The sequence below is a fragment of the Dipodomys merriami genome, unplaced genomic scaffold (assembly GCF_024711535.1).
Source record: "Dipodomys merriami isolate MVZ:Mamm:240054 unplaced genomic scaffold, mDipMer1.0.p SCAF_28, whole genome shotgun sequence".
In the NCBI taxonomy this organism is placed as follows: domain Eukaryota; kingdom Metazoa; phylum Chordata; class Mammalia; order Rodentia; family Heteromyidae; genus Dipodomys; species Dipodomys merriami.
Genome location: NW_027204270.1, coordinates 15,599,483 through 15,622,732, shown reverse-complemented (window position 1 = coordinate 15,622,732; position 23,250 = coordinate 15,599,483). Strand labels below are relative to the sequence as shown.

At 55.2% G+C, this 23,250-nt stretch overlaps 1 protein-coding gene across 11 annotated transcripts in view; it reads right to left on the bottom strand.

Moving 5' to 3' along the window:
• The window catches only part of Hspg2 (heparan sulfate proteoglycan 2), a 102,433-nt gene that overhangs the window by 1,093 nt on the left and 78,090 nt on the right, over nucleotides 1-23,250 (bottom strand). For 8 of the 11 annotated variants that reach the window (XM_070037686.1, XM_070037687.1, XM_070037689.1 and 5 more), the window contains 42 exons: nucleotides 22,727-22,862; nucleotides 22,388-22,539; nucleotides 21,517-21,655; nucleotides 21,261-21,412; nucleotides 20,667-20,802; nucleotides 20,410-20,561; nucleotides 20,154-20,292; nucleotides 19,248-19,399; nucleotides 18,981-19,128; nucleotides 18,014-18,165; nucleotides 17,452-17,593; nucleotides 16,907-17,058; nucleotides 16,072-16,213; nucleotides 15,818-15,958; nucleotides 15,412-15,546; nucleotides 15,053-15,234; nucleotides 14,131-14,326; nucleotides 13,752-13,931; nucleotides 13,266-13,526; nucleotides 12,601-12,805; nucleotides 12,112-12,209; nucleotides 11,162-11,428; nucleotides 9,310-9,419; nucleotides 8,992-9,139; nucleotides 8,765-8,881; nucleotides 8,533-8,550; nucleotides 8,098-8,209; nucleotides 6,798-6,942; nucleotides 6,617-6,716; nucleotides 6,376-6,485; nucleotides 6,178-6,286; nucleotides 5,631-5,729; nucleotides 5,078-5,299; nucleotides 4,588-4,832; nucleotides 3,987-4,158; nucleotides 3,754-3,876; nucleotides 3,598-3,654; nucleotides 1,536-1,611; nucleotides 1,377-1,455; nucleotides 1,145-1,215; nucleotides 926-1,009; nucleotides 77-180 (listed from right to left, as the gene is read on the bottom strand). In XM_070037686.1, the coding sequence (XP_069893787.1) occupies nucleotides 77-180; nucleotides 926-1,009; nucleotides 1,145-1,215; nucleotides 1,377-1,455; nucleotides 1,536-1,611; nucleotides 3,598-3,654; nucleotides 3,754-3,876; nucleotides 3,987-4,158; nucleotides 4,588-4,832; nucleotides 5,078-5,299; nucleotides 5,631-5,729; nucleotides 6,178-6,286; nucleotides 6,376-6,485; nucleotides 6,617-6,716; nucleotides 6,798-6,942; nucleotides 8,098-8,209; nucleotides 8,533-8,550; nucleotides 8,765-8,881; nucleotides 8,992-9,139; nucleotides 9,310-9,419; nucleotides 11,162-11,428; nucleotides 12,112-12,209; nucleotides 12,601-12,805; nucleotides 13,266-13,526; nucleotides 13,752-13,931; nucleotides 14,131-14,326; nucleotides 15,053-15,234; nucleotides 15,412-15,546; nucleotides 15,818-15,958; nucleotides 16,072-16,213; nucleotides 16,907-17,058; nucleotides 17,452-17,593; nucleotides 18,014-18,165; nucleotides 18,981-19,128; nucleotides 19,248-19,399; nucleotides 20,154-20,292; nucleotides 20,410-20,561; nucleotides 20,667-20,802; nucleotides 21,261-21,412; nucleotides 21,517-21,655; nucleotides 22,388-22,539; nucleotides 22,727-22,862 (5,860 nt within the window). The remainder of the gene's footprint in view (nucleotides 1-76; nucleotides 181-925; nucleotides 1,010-1,144; nucleotides 1,216-1,376; nucleotides 1,456-1,535; nucleotides 1,612-3,597; nucleotides 3,655-3,753; nucleotides 3,877-3,986; nucleotides 4,159-4,587; nucleotides 4,833-5,077; nucleotides 5,300-5,630; nucleotides 5,730-6,177; nucleotides 6,287-6,375; nucleotides 6,486-6,616; nucleotides 6,717-6,797; nucleotides 6,943-8,097; nucleotides 8,210-8,532; nucleotides 8,551-8,764; nucleotides 8,882-8,991; nucleotides 9,140-9,309; nucleotides 9,420-11,161; nucleotides 11,429-12,111; nucleotides 12,210-12,600; nucleotides 12,806-13,265; nucleotides 13,527-13,751; nucleotides 13,932-14,130; nucleotides 14,327-15,052; nucleotides 15,235-15,411; nucleotides 15,547-15,817; nucleotides 15,959-16,071; nucleotides 16,214-16,906; nucleotides 17,059-17,451; nucleotides 17,594-18,013; nucleotides 18,166-18,980; nucleotides 19,129-19,247; nucleotides 19,400-20,153; nucleotides 20,293-20,409; nucleotides 20,562-20,666; nucleotides 20,803-21,260; nucleotides 21,413-21,516; nucleotides 21,656-22,387; nucleotides 22,540-22,726; nucleotides 22,863-23,250) is intronic. The other 3 variants (XM_070037688.1, XM_070037696.1, XM_070037697.1) reach the window with 1 other exon arrangement.

The following is a 23,250-nucleotide window of genomic DNA, read 5'->3' as shown; positions in this document are numbered from 1 at the left end:
GCTGGGGACTCTGGCTCTGCAGGGCAGGCGTTTCCACCCAGGCCACAGGCTGGGCTCAGGCCAGGCCAGGACTCACCGATGTAGACGTTGTTCTTCGTGTTCACCGCCACATTAGGGCCTGGGGACTGGCCGCTAACCAGCTCTTCACCATCCACCTGGATGGAGCCTCTCCGGCCCTTTCTGCAGAAGAACTGGGTCAGACCCCTTCCCCCAAACTCCCAGAACACCCAAAAAAATTCCATTCCTTTGGGGTTAGGACTCCAGACCAGACATGTCCTCTGCTGTGTGCCTTTTCTCACTAGATAAAGATTTGGCCTCATAATTCCCTACCCCTAAGTCTTCAAATTCCTGAGCATTTATCCAATAGATCACAAACCAGGCTGCACTAAAGCTACCAGCACAACTATGTTTGTTGCAGAATGGTTTACCATAGCTAAGATATGGAATCAACCCAGATGCCCCTCAGTGGATGAATGGATCAAGAAAATGGCATATATATATACACACACACACACACCAGAATTCGGCACATCCATCAGAAAGAATGATATTGTATCATTTGTAATGAAATGGAAAGACCTGGAGAAAACTGTATTAAGCCAAGTAAGCCGGACACAAAGAAACAGGCTGCATGGTTTCCCTCATTTGTGGTAACTAGAATGTGCCTGTAAATCTACAAGAAGGGATCCTTCCACCTCCACCTGGAGTGCTGGAGTCATAGGTGTGGCCACTATGGCACAGTGGCCATAGTGTAAGTGGGTGCAGTGGCACAATCACTGACTAGCTCTCCTTCCACACCAGCCTCACATTCTCTCTCTGAACACACTGTCTCTTCCTTGCCCATGGTGGGGGCAGGGGTGGTGGTAGTGTTGGGCTCCTTAACTCTTTCAGGCTCTTTCCCCTAGTGCCCGGCTGGCTCCCTTACCTCAGTGCTGTCACCCGATGCCATTCACCGTCATTGATGGGGTCTTCGGAGACAAGGTGGGCTTCCCCACTTCCCAGCTCATAGCTACAGAAACACAGACCCGTGAGGGTGTGAGCTGGGTAGGACCAGGGTACAGGCAGGGGAGGAGGCAGGTGGTAGGTAGCTAGGGTGCTGGGAGTGGAAGGAGCAAGGAAAGGGAGAAGAAGGGCCAGCACCCACCTGAAGACCAGGTGCCCATCCTTCAGCCCGAGGCTGATAAAGTCCTTGCTGTGACCAGCCTCTGCCACTTCCTGCCAAAGAAGGACAGGATCTCTAGGGCCCCCACCCAGGACAGCTGAGCCCCCACAAAGGGCTACAGCTTTCAGCTTCCTCTCCCGCCACTGCCTGGGCCATCAGGAGGCTCATCTCCTGTCCCAGGAACCCTGAGATCCTGGGCCAGAAGCCCACTCACCACGCCCTGCCAGAGCAGGAGGCCACTGGCACTGCTGGTCCGGACTTCTAGCTCAATGGTCTCGGGGGCTTCAGGCAGGCTGTGGGGGAGGCAGGGGTGAGGAGTTGGAAATCTCTACTCCCATCCTCCACCCTGGCCTCCCATCCACTCCCATCTCACCTCCGGGAGAAGACACCACCATGGAGGGCAAGGAAGCCGCCATCATGGAAATAGGCTCCGTACTGCCCAGGGGCATCTGTGGGAGGGTGGGGGTGCTGAGCCACCTGCTCACCTGCTGCAGCTGTCAGGCCTGAGTCGGTTCCCTTAGCCCCTCCATCTCCACCCCCCTGCGGGACTGGGGGAAACGCTGCTGCTCTGTTCACTCCCTGGCACTGACAGCTGGTGGCTCCTTGGATCCCAGGTGTGGCAGCTGAGGCGCTGGGACTAAGTCACTGATAGTTGCTTATCTCAATGCAGACCAAAAATGGTCTGTGATCATGACTAGAAACTGCAGTAACTATTACAATCACTGCTACGCCTTGCTATGTAATGTGCTAATAAACATATGTATTTCAAATTTAAAAAAAGAACTCTTTTTTAGAGGGTTGTATTGGGGTTTGAACTTAAGGCTTCCTGCTTGCTAGGCAGGTGCTTCTAGCACTGAGCCACACCTCCAGCCCTGTTTGTGGCTGGTTATTTTTGACATAGAGTCTCACTTTCTGCCTCAGTGCACACCTGGCCCCACATAAGATAGGTGTCTATCTTAGGCTTCTAAACATAGCTAGGATGATAGGCAAATGCTACCACACCCTTCTCAATAGAAACGTTTCCACCTGGGCTGGTTTCAAATCAGGATCCTCCCAATCTCAGTCTCCAAACAAGATTAAAATATAGGTGTGAGCAACTGGTGCCAAGTTTAAATATAATGCCCGCCCCCGAAACTTTATAGTCTTCCTCTAAAATCTTACTTTAAGTACGCCAGAGGATGCACACACTGCTATCATAGGCTGTCTGTCATGTTCTATCAGACTTTATCTCTGAAAGTCCCACAGCCCCCAAAGCCCCTCAGGATGGAGAACAGCCAGAAATCCCAGGCCTGGATTGTACCCTGGCCGTTCCAGCTCTACCGCTCACACCCCGCCCCTCAGCCAGCACTGGCCAGAGCAGGCCTGGCAGCACAAGGGCAGGGGACACAGTGCTGCTCTCTGCCACAGGATTAAGATAACTGCTGACACTTACCAAAAGACCACTCTGTGCCTGACCATTTCACAGTCAGCTACATTTACCCAGACCCTAGTAACGACCCAGGAGTTGATGAGGACATTCACAAAAGGTAACATTCTGCATCCACCTTGTTCTAAATCTTTAGTACAGTAAATAATTTAACTCTTCACACATAATTTTATCCAAAGCCTTAGGGAAAGATGTCACTGAGGTACTTTTTTTTTTAAAGATGAGAGGGTAATGAAGTCTTGCCTATATTGATCTAATCATTTTATCTCAACTGTTAAGTAACATTTAATACAGGAGAAAACTGAGGCACAGAGAGGCTAGATGACTCATCCAGGCCACATAGCTAGTAAATGGCAGGGTTAGGATCTGAACCCAGGCAGGCCAGTTCCGGAGTCCATGCTCTTAACGACTATACCACTGCTCCATCTTACACCAGTGGTAAGAGATGTGTTTATAACGATGCACAGTGGCTGTCAATGTTCAACAAACATTCACTTTTATTATTTTTGCTATATGTATGTATACATATATAGCAAATATATGATATATATATATAATTTATATATATAAGTATAATTTACTTAGTATTTACTATGCTTTACTATGGTTTAGAGGTTGAGCCCAGGGCCTCATGCTTGCTAGGCCCAGTGTTCTACCACTTGAGCCACACTCAGCCCCTTGTTTTCACTTTGAAGCAGAGGTGAAATCCCGAAGATGTGGGTTCTGCCCTATTCATCTTACATTTACTGCTCTTGGGCAAAGTGAACATAGGAGAGATGTTCGTTGACTGAATGCATGAGTACAGAAGAGGAAAACTGAAGTCAGGAGTTCAAAGGGCTGCCAAGGCTGTCTTGCTGATTTAGGCAGCTTCCCTTTATTGGACCTTTCAGACTCCATCACCTTGGCCTACTTTGCTTAGAGGCAGAGCTGAGGGGGTGGGTTAGTGGGACAGGAGACTGAGACAGGTAAAAGAGATGAAGCTGCCTGGTTGGCCACAGGGAATACATACCATTGCCTCCACTGCCTTCCAGGTGCCAATCAGACTCCCCTGTACCATGTCCGGAGCCTACGGAGAGAGGGGGGTTTGGTCAGCGAGCACACGCAGTCAGCTAGTGTGTCCAGCTCGGGCCCCAAGAGGGAGGTGGAGAAGGCCAGGACCAGGTACCTTGCTGGCAGCGTGGGCCAGAGAAGCCGGGGAGACAGAGGCAGCGGGTGCCCTGGCAGGTGCCACCATGCAGACAGGGCTCTCGGAGCTGGCAGGGGTTCTCCTCATCCTCGCAGAGGTCTCCTGCAGGCCGAGGCCAAGGGCAGGGGCTACAGGGGCTGCTCATCATCTGTGACCCCTGAGCCCTGGGCTGCCGTCCTCTGGTGCTCCCCATGCTCTGGGCTGGCTCTCACCTTTGAAGCCATCCTGACACAGGCACTGGAACTCGTACTCGCCCGCGGGCATGCACGTGGCACCGTTGCGGCAGGGCTGGCGCTCACAAGGGGAGCTGTCGTAGCACTGCCCAACGCCTCGGCTGCCCAAGAAGCTGTAGGTGAGGTCCAGCCGCTTGCCATTCACAGACACCTGTGGGCACAGGGACACGGAAGGACTAAGAGGTACAGGAGTTAGAGTACTGGTGGCTCACACTCATAATCATAGCTACTCAGGAGGATCACAGTTCAAAGCCAGCTTTGAAAAAAAGAAAAAAAATCTAAAGTCATCAGTGGGTGTTATGAATATAGGTGGCTCTGATGTCTTTTTCATATTTTTATAATTTCTCACTTGTTTATGATAAACAGGTATTCCTTTAAGTGTGTTTGGTATCTATTTTGTGGGGGCAGGGGAAAGAGGTACGTATGCTGCAGAGAGCATCACGCAGGGGAGGGCAGCAGGAACCCAATGGCAGAGATGCCCTCCATGCAGGAGCTGTGGGCATGCAGCTGTTATCTCCTGGGTAGAGGAGGAAGTGGAGGCTGAGTGGGGAGACACGTGGTCCCAGGGGCCGCTCCTCACCTCGCCTACACAGCCGTGGAAGTGAGCGCTCACGTTGGCGGCCGGGGCCAGCTTCACAGAGGGCTCTACTCCGCCCAGGTAGAGCAGGGTGTGCAGGTTGAGGCCCTGGCTCTTGCCAGGCGATGAGCGCAGCACAGGGCGCCCCCTGTTCACCTGCAGCTTGCCATCTTTGTTCAGGCGCTCTGCGGATACTCTGTGCCATCGGCCCAGGGCCAGTGGTTCAGGGCTCCGCAGGACAGCTAGTCCTGGGGAGGACATAGGGCAGAGCTGGTCTCCGGGTACAGGGAGATGAGGGGGGAGGCCAGGCCCAACCCCACCCCAAGGTGACGTGAGCAGAATAGGAATTTCACATCATTAGGGGTCGGCTTAGTTACACACAGCAGTGGGGAAGGGGGGCTTATTCCTTCAAGTCTCCTTGGGGCATGGAAAGCCAAGGAGGGCATGGAACTTGGCACCCAGGGGCCCATGTGCATCGGACTCCCATGCTTACCTGATCCCAGCTCGTAGCGGAACTCCAGGTGACCGCCAGCCATGGCCAGGGACACGAAGTCCTCCACAGGCCCGCTCTTCCCCCCGCTGAACAGCAGGATCCCGTCTGGAGCTAATGGCTTGAATTCAACGTCCAGGCGCAGCTCATGGTGTGTATTGGTGAGGGCGGGCAGTGCCAGGTAGGAGCCAGTGCCCGACATGGATGGGGTGGTCACCGTCACACCTGTGGCAGCCACAGCTCAGCCAGGGCCAGTGGGGTCTCCTGGGGGACCCAGCTTTTTGGTCTTCTCCTGGGACTCCCACCCACTCCTTCCTGTCTCAGAGCTCCGGGACCACTTGGGCAGCATCTGCAGTGCCCGGAGGCTCCTGGTCCTGGCCGGCAGGGCCAGTGGATGGGACTAGTGGACAGTGGTCCTTTCTGGAGGATGCAGGCTGGGTGGGCATGTGGCCAGATGATTTGGGGGATCACACTGACCATTTGCAGGGCCTGTCATGTTCCAGAGTAACCAGCAGAATGCCCAGCCAGCGCTGAGCGCCTGCGTTCTCACACTCACCCTCTTCACACCTCACCCCGGAGCGGCCCAGGTGGCAGCGGCAGGTGTAGCCTCGACCGTCAGGCCGGTTCACGCAGGTGGCATCGGGTCCACAGGCCTCTAGGGATAGAAGGGCCAGTGAGGAGGGTGCTGAAGGGACTCAGGACTGGGGGGCCATGGTGCCTAAGCCTCGTCCATTATCCATTGCAGCGTGGAGGCTGCCCAGGTGGGGCCTATGTGTCCAGAAGAGGCTGGACTGAGGACAGTGGGCATGAAAGGGCAAGCACGTGCCCCGGGGAGGAGGGAAGCCTGGATCGCATGCAGGTCTTTCAGCTCCATCATCGGGACGGTGGATGGTTGTGCCACCCCCACCCCACCCGCTCACAACCCACCTTGTGGTGACAGTGGGGGATGGTACCTTGGTAGTAGAGTATTTGTAGGGTCCTAGGGAGGACTGGACTGTGGAGGGAGCCCATGCAACAACCCTGAGAGGTCTTAAGCAGTGGGGAGGAAGGATGTGAAGGGGATGCATCAAGGGTGGCAGCCATGGCACGAGTGGGGCACGCACCTGGGTGGCAGTGCAGGGCCTCTGAGTGCTCACAGCGGCTCCCAGTGAAGCCAGCTGGGCAGACGCACTTGTAGCTGCTGCTCTCCGAGTCGTAGCACTGACCTCCGTTCTGCAAGGCAGCCCAGGAGTCAGGCCATGCCCCCTACGCAGCCCCCCATCCCCACTGGGCCAGCCGGTGGTGTGTGGGCGTGGGGCCACCTGGCAGGGTCGGTCCTGGCAAGTGGGGCAGTGGGAGATGCCGTGTGCGGTGAGATTGAGGTCGTGGAAGACGGTCTCCTCGCCCTGGATCCGCAGCTCCCGGACACAGCCTAGAGGGTGGGCAGAGGGCGTGAGCCACAGCAGAGCCTGCCAGTCCCAGCACATGCCCTGCGGTGCTCTCCCCAGCTCTCAGTGAAGCCTTGGGCGGGGGTGGGGGGTTGGGGGGCAGATGAGGGCTTACCCACAAAGCCACTGCTCAGCCCAGCCTTGGGAATGGCACTGTAGTCAGGGTAGCCACCCAGGTATAGCTCTTCGTTCAGGTCTAGGCCCTGAAACTTGCCCTGGGGGAATGGGGAATGTCAGGAACAGCACACAGCCCAGGCAGGGGTAGACTGGGAATAGGCGATGGGGTCCGCTCTCACCTGGGAGGTCCCATTGACAGGGGCCAGGCTGCCCACAATCAGTGAGCCCTGGGTGAGGCTGCGCAGCAGGGTCACGGTGTGGAACTGGCCCAGGGCCAGGGGCGTGGGGTGGCGGATGGTGGCCATACCAGAGCCCGCATCAAACCTGTTCCGTGGGATGCAATGGGGTGGGGCAGGAGAGTGGAGATGAGGGGTTTGTAAGAAGGGCTGGGGATGGAGCTCCGGAGGTGAGGCCATCGTCTCCTGTTGTCCAGGCTCTGCGGCTGCTCTGCTCCCGTTCTGCCCCTGCTTGCCCCTCCTCACCACCCACCCCAACCCACGTGGCCTCTACCCCAGGTCCTCTATCCCCACCTCTGTCCCCAGAGATTCATGGGCCCTGCAGCCAAGGCCCAGGCCAAATTGTACCTCAGTCACCCTCTCTGAGATAACTTCACTTTCCTTTATGGCTTATGTCCCTCAGCTAGACAAGTGTCTTTGTGGGACTCTGTTCTGTTTATGGTATAAACATATAAACATCTGTTATGCTTTATATCATAAGCAGAACTCTGTTCTGTTTATATCTGTGTCAGTGCCTGGAACTGCTGAATGAATGAATGAATCCTGATCTGCAGCAGTCTCGTCTATTTATTTATTTGTTGGTCATAGGGCTTGAACTCGGGGCCTAGGTGCTGTCCCTGAGCTTTTTCATTCAAGGCTAGTGCTCTATCACTTTGAGCCACAGTGCCACTTTGGTTTTCTGGTGGTTAATTAGAGGAAAGAGTCTCACAGACTTTTCTGTGTGGGCTGGCTTGGAACCTCCATCCTCAGATCTCATCATCTTGAGTAGCTAGGATTACAGGCATGAGCCACCAGTGCCCAGCCTCAAGTCTTTATATTTTTGGCAGTACTGAGTTTCTAACTTAGGGCCTCATACTTGCCAGGAAGGTGCTCCACCATTTGAGCCACACCTTCAGCCCTTTTTTCTTACTAGGTATTTTTCATGGCCTGGATCATGATCTTTCTATTTATGCCTCCTGCATCATGACATGTATGCACTACCACCCATAGATTATTGGTTAAGATAGGGTCCTGTGAACTTTTCATTGAAGCTGGCATCAAATGACAATTCTCCTGAGTAACTGAGATTATATGCGTAAGCCGCTATGCCTGGTAGTCCTGCCACCCAATGACACACTGTGCTTACTCCAGCAGATTCAGTGGTCCCCAAAGCCACATCTCCTTCCTTCAGCAGTGTAGGACCAACTGAAGTCCTGTGTCCAGGCCCCACCCTGTCCTTCTTGCAGAAGAACGAGAATCTCACCGGAACTCAGGCCGTCCACCCACGAGACCAAAGGAGATGAAGTCAGGCTGCCTGTTGGCCAGGTTGGTGGGTCTCCCTGGGGTCCGCTTCTGTCCATTGTACAGCAGCATCCCTGGGAGGCACAGCTGTGTGAGGGCTTCCCTGTCACCCCAGCCTAGATGACCCAAGCTCCAACCTCTCCACGCTGATACTAGTTCTTGTCTATGGTACATGCACATGTGCATGCGCGCGTACACACACACACACACACACACACACACACACACACACACACACACACACACACACACACACACACACACACACACACACACACACGCTCGCACACATGGACCTCTAAGTAGAGGCCTTGTTGAGAGCCCTGGGTGTGCACCTGAACTGCTTCATGCACCCACTGTGGTATGCCTGTAGGAGGCGAGGGAGGCAGAGACTCACCTGAGTAGAGCAGGAGGCCTGGGCAGTGAGAGTCAGAGGCCCACCGGAGATGAGAGAGAGAAAGGACAGGGTAAGAGATGGCAGGAAAGAGGAAGGCACAGAGAGCGGGAAAGGAAGCAAGAAGGCAGGAGGCAAGGCCTGGCATGGGAGGCTGGGTGCTGCCTGGTGTCTGTGGGAATGCAGGGCTGCAGAGCTGCAAGCCAGCCCGCAGACCTACGCTGCTCCCACTCACCGTCAGCTGAGTCGGGCCGGAAGATAATCTTGATCTCAAACTTCTTGTATGCGTCCTTGATGGTGGGCAGTGGCAGGAAGGAGTGGGGAGTCTGGGTGAAGTAGGGCACCACCCGCTCTGGGGGCAGATGGCACCGTTAGAGAGGACAGCACTGGGGAGGGGATCAGCTTACTGACAATGGCGGGAGGCGTGGGGGGGGGGTGGAATCATGTCCCATGTCCTCGTACCTGGCACCTGCAGGTAGGCGAAGGCTTTGACCTTGCCCTGCCGGTTGGTGGCAGTACACACATAAGTGCCTGCATCCTGGGGCCGGACGGCAGGCAGCATCAGCATGTTATTCTCCAGGCGGCTGTCCGGTGGCAGGTCACCATCCAGCTGTAAACATCAGCACTGAGTGCCCAGCCTCAGCCCATGCCTCCTACCTCTGCCTCAGCCCCACGCTGCACATGCTGACAGTTACTCTGTGCCAGGTCCTGGGGAGCTGACATGACTCAAGCCTGGCTTCAGCTGAGAGGCAGGCCTGTTGGCCCAAACCCAGCATTTACCTTGCTCCAGGTGATGTCGGGAGTTGGGTAACCTGAGGCCATGCAAGGGAAGACAGCTGCAGAGCCAGCGGGCACACGGACCTCCGGGGGTGTTGAGATCTGGGGTAAGGCTGAGAGAGGATGAGACATGGGCCATCAGTACCAGGACAGACACTGTCTGTGTGTCCAGTATGGCTACAGCTCATCTAACCCTCAACTCCCCCCTGAGAGAGGCACTGGGTCTCATCCCACAGATGAGGGGACTGAGGCTGCTTATCCCTGGCCGCATGACGAGACTGGAGAGAGTTGGGTATATAGGTCCACTCAACTTTCACAATGCTGGGGCAGAATTTTGTGCAGCCCATTGGGGATCTGAGAATGCAGCACTGAGGCACAGAAGATATGGAGATTGAAAGTGAATCAAGATGGTAGAGTAGGACGGAATAACCGGAGCTCCCTCTGATCAAACAGAGGTACAAGGCCTTTAGCACAGAACTCCGCTTCAAGAGAGCACAGGGGAATACTAAGATCAAAGAAGAGAAAATGGAAGTGTTCACTGATTAAAAGAGAGAGAGAGAGAGAGAGAGAGAGAGAGAGAGAGAGAGAGAGAGAGAGAGAGAGAGAGAGAGAGAGAGCACAGGGGCTGGGAATGTGGCAGCTTAGTGGTAGAGTGCTTGCCTAGCATGCATCAAGCCCTGGGTTCGATTCCTCAGTACCACATAGACAGGAAAGGTGGAAGTAGCACTGTGGCTAAAGTGGAAGAGTGCTCATCTTGAGCAAAAGAAGCTCAGAGACAGTGCCCAGGCCCTGAGCTCAAGCACCAGGACTAGGAAAAAGAAAAGGAAAAAAAAAAAAAGCACATCAGCCAGGCGCCCATGGCTCACGCCTGCAATCCTAGCTACTCAGGAGGCTGAGAGCTAAGGATCGCAGGAAATGGAAAGCTATCCCAAGTTCATGGATAGGTAGAATTAATATTGTAAAAATGACCATATTGCCAAAAACAATCTACAACTTGAATGCAATCCCCATAAAAATCCCAATGATATTCATCACTGAGCTAGAGAAAACAATCCAAAACTCGTAACAGCAAAAGATCTCAAATAGCCAAAGCAATTTTAGGCAAAAACAACAACAACAACAAAAAACACCAAAAAACAACAACAAAAGAACCCCACCACTGATGGTATCACAATCCCAGACCTAAACTATACTACAGAGCTATAATAACAAAAAACAGCATGGTACTGGGACAAGAATAGTCTTGAAGATCAATGGAACAGACTAGAAGACCCAGAAACAAAGCCATATATCTACAATTATCTGATATTTGACAAGAGAGCACAAAATACATGATGGAAAAAAGACAGCCTCTTCAATAATTGGTGTTGGGAAAACTGGATCCCTATTTGCCACCATGCACCAATATCAACTCAAAGTGGATCAAAGACATCAACGTCAGATTTGAAACTGCAATTATTGCAAGCGGGAGTATGAACAACACTAGACTTACAGGCATAGGCAGGAAGTTTTTGGAAAGAGTCCCAAGGGCACAGCAGATAGGACAGAGACTTGACAAATGTGATCACATCAAACTAAAAAGTTTCTGCACAGCGAAGGACATAGTTACTAAACTAGAAATACAGTAAGCAGACTGGGAGAAGCTCTTTACCAGCAATACATCTGACAGAGGCTTAATATCCAAAACACACAAGAAGCTCAATAAAACCCATCCTCTAACCTCTGCTGCCAATACGGACAAGAGAGTATCCCAAGACAGCAGAAAGGAAGAGCGAGGCAGGCAAAGGGTAATGGTGGCACAGGAAGTCCCTGCCCATTCCTTGTCTCTGGGGACCATGGTCCCCACGGGCCTCACCTTGTACCAGCAGCAGCACGTGGGACTGGGTGGTGCCGGCAGAATTGGTGGCCGTGCAGCGGTACTGTCCCGCGTCGCTCAGCTCCACGTGGGCAATCCTGATGATGCTTCCACTCTGTATGATGCCAGGCCGCAGCCGCCCCCCAACTTTGCTCCATGTCACCTGAGGCTTGGGGTCCCCCAGTGCCAAGCACTCAAACTCAATAGAGTGGCCAACCACCACACTCTGCACGGAGGTGCGGGTGTTGATGAGCACCGAAGGCAAGGCTGGAGTGAGGGGCACAGTGGAGATGCAGGGTTAGGCTGGCTGGGAGGCTTCAGCCTGCAGGGAAGGGACCCTGAGCACCTGCCCACCTCCTCACTGGCTTTCCCATGTATCCACTCACAAGCCTACTCGTGTGCTCTTCTGCTTATTCATGTACTTGCCCAACTATCCTTATTCACGTACTTGTTCAAGAATTCACTCTTGTGGTGTGTGTGTGTATGTGCTGTGTTGTGTTGTGGTGTGGTGTGTGTGTGTGTGTGTGTGTGTGTGTGTGTGTGTGTGTGTGTGTGTGTGTGTGTGTGTGTGTGTGTGTGTATCAGTACTAGGATTTGAACTCAGGGCCTGGTACTTGCACTTGATTATTTTGATCAAGGTTAGTGCTCTACCACTTGAGCTATAGCTCTCCGTCTGGCTTTTTGCTGGTTTATTGGAGATCAGAGTTTCCTAGATTTCTATGCCCAGGCTGGTTTTGAACCACAATCCTTAGATCTCAACCTCCTGAGTAGCTAAGGTTACAGGTGTGGGCATCAGTGCTCTCCTTCCTCCTTCACAATACTTATCCAGCCCCTGACTCACCAGGCACAGCAGGTAAAACAGAATAATCATCAACCTTGATCATGGGGAGGAGGGTCCTGGAATAGGGTACCCCTTCTGCTCCTAGCAGAGGCCAGAAGCTACCTCTTACCTTGGACAACCAGCCGGGCACTGGCCTGGGCCTGTCCCCAAGGTCCATGGGCCTGGCAAACATACGTCCCTTGGCAGCTCTGGTCTAAGTTCTGGATTCTGTAAAGGAAGAAGGAGGATACCAGGTAGCAGCTGTGAAGGCTTTGCGGTGTGTGGGAGTTAAAACCCACCACGCTGCACATGGCCAGCTCCACACTTTTTTTTTTTTAAACAAAAACTTCTTCCTGTTCTAAGGGGTCACTGTCACCCTGGCCAAGTTACAGTTACCAGCTGAGTTCTGGAGTCACTTGTAAATGTCTGGTCCCACAGCTATTCCCTTTTCTCTAATAATAGGAACAAGGGCCACAGTTTACTGGGGCCAAGTGTTTTAGATAATCACACTGCAGTCTTATGCAACCCATTACACAGCCAAGAACACTGACTCAGGCTGGGCTCCATAGACGGGTCATGTAACCCAGCCCTTGGTGAGCCTTGGCTCACCACTACTTACCGGAGCACCCCATCCTGCACACTGTGGCCAGGGGGCAGCTGGCCTCCCTCCTTGAACCAACGGAGCTGGGTATCCCGATCACTGGGCACAGCACAGTGGAACTCAACGTTGGCCCCGATGCTCTTGGTCTCCAGCTGAGGAGTGACCTGAACTGTGGGTGGAGAGCCTGCCTTCCCAGAAGTGTCAGGCAGAGAGCCGGAAGGGCCTGTGGAGACATAGCTGACATTCTGTATGCTTTTTGTTTGTAAGGCAGATCTCGCTATGGTGCTCAGGATGATCTTGAATTCTTGAACTCAAGTGATCTTCCTGCCTCAACCTCCCAAGTAACTGGAATTACAGTTATTCACCATCATGCCCGGCTTTCAAGGCCTTTCCATGGGCATGTGTGCCATGTCCCTGGCACCTGCCAAGAAACATTCAAGAGGCATTCTTCTGGTGATCTCTCTGAGCAGCGTCCAAGGACAAGGTGGGAGGGAGCTAGAGGGGCCGAGGGTGGCAGCAGAGGGTCTTTCTGGAGGGGGCAGGCCGTCTGGGGCCTTGGGGCAATGTGGGTAGGTAGGTAACAGAGGACCAAGTGGGAGTCCCCAAGTGACCAGGGTGGAGTCATGGAGATGCCTGGAGGAATGCTGACTCCCTTCTGCCCACGCTCAGCCCCAGCTGCTTACCTTGGACAAGCACTTGAGCAAAGGCCTCAGCTGAGCCCACCTTGTTGGTGACCTGACAGCGGTAGGTGCCAGAGTCCTCTGGGCCTGTGGGCTCCAAGTGCAGCAGCTCATTCCTGGCGGTGGCGCCCCCAGGGAGGCCGTTGCCCACGCGGCTCCACTGGAAAGTGAGTGGGGGCGTGCCATGTGCCAGGCACTGAAGCTGCACCGGCTCCCTTGCCTGCACCGAGGCATGCTCTGGGACGATGGTGGCATACGGTGGGCCTGTGGGGGGACATGGGTCAGGAGGAGAGCGGTGACCTGACAACCAGGGAAGCCCAGAGGCTTGGGGACTGAGTTCAGAGGACACAGGAGGGGATATGGGTAAGTGGCAGCGAGTGCAGGTGCAGAGGTCCTGTGGATGGGGGTCCTGGTGATGTGTGGGGGGGGGGTGTCACAGATCTCAATGTAGCAGAGCGGGAAGCACAAGGGCAGAGGACTGGGTCGTACTCTCCACGTGCAGGATGACAGTGGCCTCGGCATGGCCCGCAGGGCTGCTGGCATTACAGATGTACTGGCCCGAGTCCTGCTGGGCTACTCGGGGGATGACCAGTGTGTTGCCTTCCAGACGGTGCTGCCAGGGCAACGGGGAGCGCAGCTTGGACCAGTGGATGGTGGGGGTGGGGTTGCCTGTGGAGTGAAACGTGGCATTGCTTGCTGGGCTACCCTGGGCACTAGTTGAGTGTAGGGTGGCAGGCAGCCTCCTGTCCCTCTGTGGGGTAGGTGCTGCCCAGACATTGTGTCATCCCCAGACCTCTGACATGTCTATAATTCGGGACCTTTGGGTACCCCTGCTCCACCAGCCCTGTAGGCCCACCCTTGGCCATACCTGTGGCTGAGCAGCGCAGGGTAGCCGTGCGTCCAGCCTCCAAGGTCAGCTCGGCTTCTTCAACCTGGACCTGAGGGGCCCCTGGGGCCATGGTGCCCGTGTCCACGATCACCTCCACCTGCTTCTGTGCTGTTCCCAGGGCATTCTGGGCTAGGCACACATAGGTGCCTGCATCTGATGGCTTAGCTGATGAAATCTAGAAGAAATCAGGGCAGCTGGAAGTGGGGTGTGGCAGGGACTTTGACCTTGGCCCCTTTCCATGGATTCTGGCTCCTTCACCTGGCTGCCTGAGGGCTCATCCTCATGACATCCTTTTACTCATCCAGCCTCTTGGTCATTCCTCTACTTACTTACCCATCTACTCTTCTCCTTTCTCCCTCCCTCTCACCTTCTCTCCTTCCTTTCTTTCTCTTCACTTCCCCCCTCTTCTTGCTTTTCCCCTTTCCCCAGTGCCTGGGCTCTGTCCCTAAGCCTCTCTACCACTTGAGCCACAGCATCATTCAGGCTTTTTCTGAGTAGTTTATTTTAAGAGTCTCATGGACATTCCTGCCCAGGCTGGTTTGAAACACGATCCTCAGATCTCATCCTCCTGAGTAGCTAGGATTACAGGCTTGAGTCACTGGTGCTCGGCTGAGATAGGATTTTTCTATGCAGCCCAGGCTGGTCTCAAACTCACCATGCTCTTATCTCAGCCTCCTGGGTGCTGGGATTATGGGTGCATGCCACTTTCCCTCTCCACTCCCTCCTTACTTTCTTCCACATTCCTTCTTCTCTCCTATCTTCCAATCTACTCATTCACTCACTTTCTCCCTCCATCCACTAATTACCTACTTGCTGTCCATTACCCATTCCTCCAGGTACCTACTCAATGCAGGTCCTGGACAGGGCCTCAGACCCCAAACTAGAACAATTCTGAACTCACCTTCAAAACGACATGGCTGTCTAGCAGCCCAAACATCCGTGGCTCCATCTTGGCTGGTGTGCCAACCCGGGTCCAGCGAGCAGAAGCACGGGGCTCCCCAGCACTGACGCACTCCAGGGTGATGTCCTTCCCAACCTTCACCCGCACAGGGCCCTCGGGGAGCACGGACAGTGTAGGGGGTCCTGCTTGGAGAAACAACCACCACTGACCCTCTGACCCACATCCATCACAAAGCAATGGCAGGGTGAGCAGATGGCTCCTCGTCCTCTGCCCAAAGTGGGGTAGAATGTAAACCTGAAGGTTCTAAGAAGTGGGGATGGAACCAGGAAAGCAGGGATCTGGGGCTGACAGCCCCTTACCGTGCACGCTGAGGTTCACGACGCTTTGCGCCACACCGTAGGCATTGGAGGCCACACAGCGGTAGGCCCCGTGGTTGCTGGGCCGGGTACCCACGATGGTGATGATGGAGCCATTGGGGCTAATGTGGACATTGTCTGTGGGGAGATATTGGGGGAAGCAGAGGTCAGCTCCTCTCCTGCCTTGGTGCTGCCCAGTGGTAGATCTCTACCCCATGACCTTGACCCTTTGGGTGTGGGCGCATGACAAGGAGTTGTGGCAGAAAATGAGAGTCTTTGGTGACTCCTGAATGCAGCCCACTCACTAGAGAGAGTCTGCACTTTGCCCAGGGCCATACCTAGCCTGTCCGGACCCTCATACCAGTGGCCCTCCTGCCTGCCTCCAGCCAGCCCCCGCTCCTGTCCTCACCTTCCAGCTCTGGGTTCCGGGTCTTCCACTCAAGGTTGATGGGAGTGGCTCCCTCATGGATGAGGCACTTGAAGCTGGCATCTTGGCCCTGCTGCACGGTGCTACTGGGCGGGTCAATGGAGATGACTGGACTCCGGAGACCTGCAGGCCCAAGAGGGAAGGCCAAGCTCAGAGGGGGAGGGCTAGCCCCACCCCCTCAGCTTCAGGGTCCTCCCCATCTCTGCCTTCCTCTCCCTGGCACCTCTAACACTCACGGTAGGAAGATCCTGCACTGGGGGGGACAGTGACGGTGAAGGAGGCCTCCTGCTCAGGGCCTGAGCCGACGGCCACACGGCACACATACTCGCCAGAGTCAGCAGGGGAGACGTGGGGGAGCCTCAGCTGGGAGCCATGCACCTGTCAGAGGGAGAAGGGGAAGCGGCCATCAGATCGGGGCATTGAGATGTGCAGCTCCCCAAGGGAGCTGTGCCAGTTCTTGGGGAGAGGAGGGATGTCAGGAGCTCAGTTCCTGCTGGGGGGATCAGGCTGGAGGGGGCTCCTGCCATGGAATCCCAGAATCCACCCACTCTCTTTTTAGAGGAGGAAACTGAGGCACAAGTGATGACTTGGAGCCAAGGGCTTGTGCCTCATGCCTGTTGTCCTAGCTACTCAGGAATCTGAGATCTGAGAATGGAAGCTGAAGCCAGCCAGGGCAGAAAAGTCCATAAGATGCTTAGCTCCAGTTAACCACCAAAAAGCCAAAAATGAAACTGTGGTTCAAGTGGTAGAGCACCAGCCTTGAGTGAAAAAGCTTAGGGACAGCATGCAGGCCCTGAGTTCAAGTTCCAGGATCAGTGCACGTGTGTGTGTGCTTGCATGCGCGCACGCATGTGCGCGCACACACACACACACACCACCACCACCACCACCACCACTACCACCACCATGACCAACACCACTTGGCAGCAGGGCTATGAGCCCCTGGGCCTCTCAGCTCCTGCTTGGGAACTCTCCCCTCACAGGTGTCCTGTCTGTGTCCTCATTCAGGAAGTTCACAAGTGCAGGGAGACCTCTGCCTACCTTGGGGCTCCTTTCCACCCTGGCCCGTACCTGGTGCCGGGCAGGCAGGCTGCCACCACGTTTGTGCCATGTGACCTGGGCATGGGCCTGCCCTGGCACCACACAGTTCAGATCCAAAGTCTGTCCCTCAGCCAGATGGGAGGAGGAGGGCTCGATGTAGATGGGCCGGGCCAGTCCTGGGGCTGTGGGAACAGGGGTGGGAGAGAGGCATGGCTCCTGGGGTGAGGGCAAGGACCTGTGGCAGTGGCCCTGAAGGCCCATGGTCTTCCGGGAGGGCCTATGGCTTGAGCAGTAGACATAACAGGGCCACCTTGATCTACAGTCTCCCTTCCCAGGGACAGATGGCTGCTGAGACTCAGGGCAAGGTTCCCGTGTTTGGGGGAGGGGGCTAAAACTGCCAGGGACCCAGGCCAGCTTTGCCAGTCATAGCTGCAAACACCGGGTGGGCCTGGTCTTCTATGGCAGAAAACACCAGGCCCAGGCAACAAGGGCCCTGTCCTGAGAGCAGAGAGGATTGACCCCAGGAAGGGCCTTGAGTGGGGTGGTAGCACTGTCTATGTCTCCTTGCCACTCACCAGGAATGGGTCTTGGGCTGGAGGCTTCAATTGTGACCAGGACAGAGGCCTCCAAGGTGCCCGAGCTGCCAGTCACCCGGCAGGAGTACTGGCCAGAGTCAGCTGGGGACACGTGGTTTAGCCTCAGCAGAGAGCCGTGGACCTGCAGGGTAGGGTGACAATGGGGAGAAGGTGGTGGAGACACTGGCCCAGGCCTCCAGGTAATCTTGTCTCTGGTACCCATCCCCTCAGGAGGCCTGCAGGTGTGCTGGCTGCACACTGTCAAGACCACCCCTAGACACTGGACATGTAGACTCTAGTAGGTTTGTTATGACTTTCCTCTGTCAGGAGGAAGCCCTGGATCTGGAAGGGGTGAGTGGTCTGCTTTTCCACTTTGCACCGGTGTGCTGTGGGGCCAGTTGTGGGCCTGCCCTACCCAGCCTATTCATGAGCCCCTGACTCAGTCATGGACTGCCATGTCTCCAGCCACCATTGCTTAGGCCGCCTTCCCTTCAGGGCGGGGTTTGGGAGGGACAGCTGGGGTTGTGGAGGAGGGTGAATCTGCCTTTCTCAAGGCCCATACCTGATGGTGAGCAGGCAGGCTGCCTCCACGCTTGTGCCATGTGACCTGGGCATGGGCCTGCCCAGGGACCACGCAGTTCAGATCCAGGGTCTGCCCCTCCGCCACTCGAGAGGAGGAGGTCTCAATGCGGATGGGTGGGGCTCCACCCGAGGCTGGGGAGGAGCAGGGGTCAGTGGGCTGGGTCTTTGTCCTCAGCCCCTCTGCCAGGTGCCCGGATGTGCAGACCAGAGGCCACCAGGAGCAGCTCCTCTCCCTTCTGTACTGCTGGCCACCTAGGATGGAGGCCTCTCCCTTGGCCCTGTCCTCAGCCAGGCTCAGCCTCTCCATGGGGGTCACTAACATCCAAACTCCAGTGGAGGCAGCAAAGAACACACCCTGGGGCCAGACTACCCATGTTCGAATCCCAGCTCAGCTATTTGTTGTTTGGGTGATCTTTAGAAAGCTACTTTAATTCTCTGTCTCCATTTCCCTGTCTGTAAAAGGAAGAAACCATCACCCTACCCCAAAGGGCTCTGGGAGGAGGAAATGAGTTAATATATAAGCGGAACAGGGCCTATTCCTGTTTTAATTCCTACACACTTTCCTTCTATTGATCTACTTTAGAAAACCTTAAGCATGTAGTTCCATTATAGCAATGTTTGTTTCTCACACACTATGTGACCACTGAGGCACAGACCCCAGACTCCAGGGAACTCAGAGAGTTATCCCTAGAGGCAAGCACTCTACTCTCCCTTTGCAACTGAGGACAACATAGAGAGGGCCAAGTCCCTTAGGTGACACCTCTGAGTTGGGCAGGAGCCAGCCCACATGGCCAGGTCCCTCCATCCTGGGACAAGGGCAGGTAGGAGGAGGGGGTCTGGGACCCAAGGGGCTGCTGTCTCTACCTACCTAAGCATTTCCAGCTCTGCCATTGCTTCCCTCCCTTCTTCCCTCCTCCAGTCTCCCAGCCCCACACAGGGACCCTCACCAGGGACATGGACAGTGCTAGAGCCAGAGGGTTCGATAGAGACCAGGACGGAAGCTTCCAGAGGGCCAGAGTTGCCTAGCACGCGGCACGTGTACTCGCCGGAGTCGGCCGGGGACACCTGGTACAGCCGCAGCCTTGAGCCGTGGGCCTGACAGGGTAGAAAAGACAGGGAGGAGCAGTATAAGATGCCATGGCATTCCACTGGGGATCCCAGGCCTCCCTCGAGAGCCCCGGGCTAGCAGTTCTCCCGTTTCCTTTCTGCCATACCTGATGGTGAGCAGGGAGGCTGCCGCCACGCTTGTGCCACGTGACCTGGGCATGGGCGTGACCAGGGACCACACAGTTCAGATCCAACGTCTGCCCTTCAGCCACGTGTGAAGATGATGACTCAATTCTGATAGGTACAGCCGCTCCGGGGCCTAGGGACACAGGCAGTAAGTCATGGCTTGACCACAGTTAGATTGGGTTAGGAATGAGGCCGGTAAACCCCACATGCCAGAAATAGTTAAAATTAGCACTTATTAGGTGCTAACAGTGTGTCAAGTACTTTATTGAGTGCTTTATGTGCACTAAGACATTAAGCCCTCATAAATCTGTACACTTGGTATTAATGTCCATTTTATGTAAATGCTAGTATTGGCACTTGAACTTAGGGCCTGGCATAGTCCTTAGCTTTTGTTGCTCAAGGCTAGTGTCCTACCACTTGAGCCACAGCTCTACTTCTGTTTTTTTGTGTTTGTTTTTTTTACTGGTTAATTGGAGATGAGTCTCTTTCCTGACCAGGTTGGCTTCACGTCTAAGCCTCCTGAGTGGCTGGGATTAGAAGCAAGAGCCACTGGTGCCCCATCCAGAAATGTCCTCTTCTACATCATCTAAGACAGGGCACAATTACCTGGGGCTCTTGAACATTTGAACAGTTAGAGATGGAATTTCAGAGCTTATTTCAATTGCTACACAGGGCTAGTGGCGCTCGGTGAGGCGGGTAGGAATACTACTTCCATTTTACTTACTTGGAGCCCGAGGTGGGGAAGGGCAGAGTAACTTGCTCAGTGCCTTAGTGGTTCAGGCAAGATATTGAACTTAGGTCCATTTTGCAGAGGTCTTGCTGTGACCGTCAGCCAAGGTCTGCAGGTTCTAACTCAAGGACTCTGGTGTTCCCAGGGTCAGACTCACCAGAGGGGTTGCTGGTTCTGGGGGAGACCGTAACCACAATGGAGGTCTCCTGGGCTTCGATGTTGTTGTTGGCGCGACACACGTACTCCCCAGAGTCTGCCACAGACATCTGGTGTAGCCGCAGGCGGGAGCCATGGGCCTGGGGACAGATAGGGAAGGGGAAGAGGCTGGTCAGGGCTGCTTTCTGTGTGCCAACACCCCGTCTGCTGAGGCACGCAGGGCACAAGGAGCCCCACTACCCAGCTCTAACCCCTACCTGGTGTCTGGCAGGCAGGCTGCCCCCTCGCTTGAACCAGGTGATGGTAGCCTGGGTCTGCCCTGCCACCACGCAGTTCAAATCCAAGGTGTCTCCCTCCAGCACCGTGGAGGAGGAGGACTCAATCCTGATGGGTGGAGACACACTGGGCACTGGGCACCAAGGGGGACAGGACAGACAGCCCAAGTCAGCTGATGGTACTTGGGGCTGCGGTCTCCTCCCACACCTGTGCGCCCCGGGTCTGCCCTCACACTCACCGTGCACGGAGCCACTGCCTTGGATGGTGACAATAAGCGAGGTCTCCTGGGAGCCAGCACCATTACTGACATGACACACATACTCTCCGGAGTCAGCTGGGGTCACCTGAGGGATCCGTAGCCGGGAGCCCACGATCTGGAGGGAGCATGTGGTAGTGGGTGGGGCCAAGGCCTCCGAGCCTTGGTCCCTTGCCTGGTGCTCAGTGCCCCCTGGTGGCCCTAATGCTTTCCTTCAGGCTCCTGGCATGGTGTGTGGCCTGTGCCTGGGTCTCTGGATGGAGTCTCTGATGGTCCTCCAACCCAGGACCCTTCCACACCCTTGCTGACCCTATGCGCCCTTGCTGTCATATTCAACATGTCTGGCTCTCTTCACTTGGGACAGCAGCACCAGGCCCAGGGCATGTCCTCTCAGGGACAACAGGCGAGGGCACCCAGCTGAGGTGCACAGGATATAACTGTATCCTCAGTGGGAATCAGACCTATCCATCAAAGGTGCCCAGTGTTTGCGGGTGGACTGAGCAAGCACGGAACAAGGTCTGGCACCACCCTGGACCTCCCACCAGGGCCAGTGTCCTCCGGCCCGCTGGCTCCTACCTGGTGCCGGCTGGGTAAGCTTCCTCCACGCTTATACCAGGTGATGGTGTGGGGTGTGTGGCTGGCAACCACACAATTGAGGTCCAGGGTGTGCCCATTGGCCAGCGAGGCCGAAGAGGACTCGATACGGACAGGGTACACCATGCTCTGGGCTGGGGGGCAGGTAAGATGGAAAGTAAGGTATAGGTACTGCTGAAGATGGTGCTGGGCCCAGCATCCCCCACCCACCATTTGCCACAATCCCCAGAACACTCACTGTGGAAGGGTCTGAGGCGCTGTTGGATGGTGACAAGGACTGAGGCTTCCTGGGTACCTGAGCCACTGGCCACACGGCACACATACTCCCCAGAGTCAGCTGGGGTCACCTGGGGCAGCCGCAGCCTTGAGCCAAGCACCTGGACAGGACAGGACAGAGAGGCAAACTCAGCTGGCACTTACATTCAGCTCTGGTCCCTCCCCACACAGTCAGCTGGAGCCTGATAGGGAGAAGGTCCATTCATAACTCTTCAACCCCAGAGCCCCAGAGTTGGGGCAAGATGGAGCCTGCCACGTGACCTATCCTAGGGACTGCTAAGACCTGACACGAGCATCTGCTGACATGCTACAGAGTAGGTGAAGCAAGCAGTGTGAGCCCATCTGACAGATGACCTCAAGGTTCAGAGAAGTCAAGCAACTGGCCTAAGGCCACATAGCAGGCCAAGTGGGAGAGAATAGTATCTGAACTTGAATATGCTTGAACTCAAAACCTCTATTTTTTTTTTTTTTCAGTCATGGGGGCTGAATTCTGGGCCTGGGCACTGTCCCTCAGCTCTTCAGCTCAAGGCTAGGGCTCTACCACTTGAGCCACAATGCTACTTCCAGCTTTTTCTTTCTTTCTTTCTTTCTTTTTTTTTTTTTGTCTTTTCTTTTTTTGGTAGTGGGGATGGAACCCAAGATGTTGCACTTGCTAGGCAAGCGCTTTGCCACTGAGCCCTGGCTGTCTGCTTATATGGTGCTGAGGAATCGAACCCTCATGCATGTAAGGCAAGCACTCTTACCACTGAGCCATCTTCCCAGCCCCAAATCCCTATTCTTTATTCTGTAGTTAGCAGGCTCTTTTGGACCCTCTTTCATTCCCCACCTCCTACCTGGTGTCGGGCGGGAAGGCTGCCCCCTCGCTTGTGCCATGTGACCTGGGCATGGGCCTGCCCGTTAACGAGGCAGTTCAGATCCAGGGTCTGCCCTTCAGCCACATGTGAGGAAGATGACTCAATCCGGACTGTAGGGGTAACTCCAAGTGCTGGTGACAGAGAGAAGAGGGTCAGTACCCCTCAGGAGGCTCACAGACACGGGTGTGAGTGGGGACAGGTGACAGTAGTCTCTTGGGAAGCGCGGGCTGAGGCTTGGCCTCCTGGTCCTGCCATGGTTGGAGGGGGGACCCTTCCCTGGGTGGCCCCAGCCCTGACTGCTTCCCCAGTGCTACTCACCAGGCACAGAGTCCGCGGGTACAATGTTGACAAGGACCGAGGTCTCCAGAGGTGTGGAGCCGCCTTCCACCCGGCACACATACTCGCCCGAGTCAGCAGGGGACACCTGGTAGAGTCTCAGCAGGGAGCCATGGGTCTGGGCAGATGGAGGGTGAGGTCAGGGGGATCCTTCCCAGGCCCCCATACCTAGAACCTGCCACCTGCTACACCTGGAGCTCTGGGGCCTGGCCATCAGTGACAGACGGGCTTCTCTGTCTTGCTTAGCAGTGGGGCAGAGCGGGGTGTCTTGTCTCAGAAGCTGGGGGCACAGGAAGAGCCCTGGGCTCACATGGTGTTTTTGGTGGTACTCGGGGCGTCAGGTTTCCTAGCCCAGTGCTCCACCCCTGAGGCGTGTCCAGCCCTTTTTGCATTGGTTTCTTTTGAGGTAGGGTCTCATTTTCTGCCCAGGCCAGACTGGGCTGTGACCTTCCTACTAGTACGTTCCCGTCACTGGACCTGACAGGTGCACACCACTGTGCCCAGCC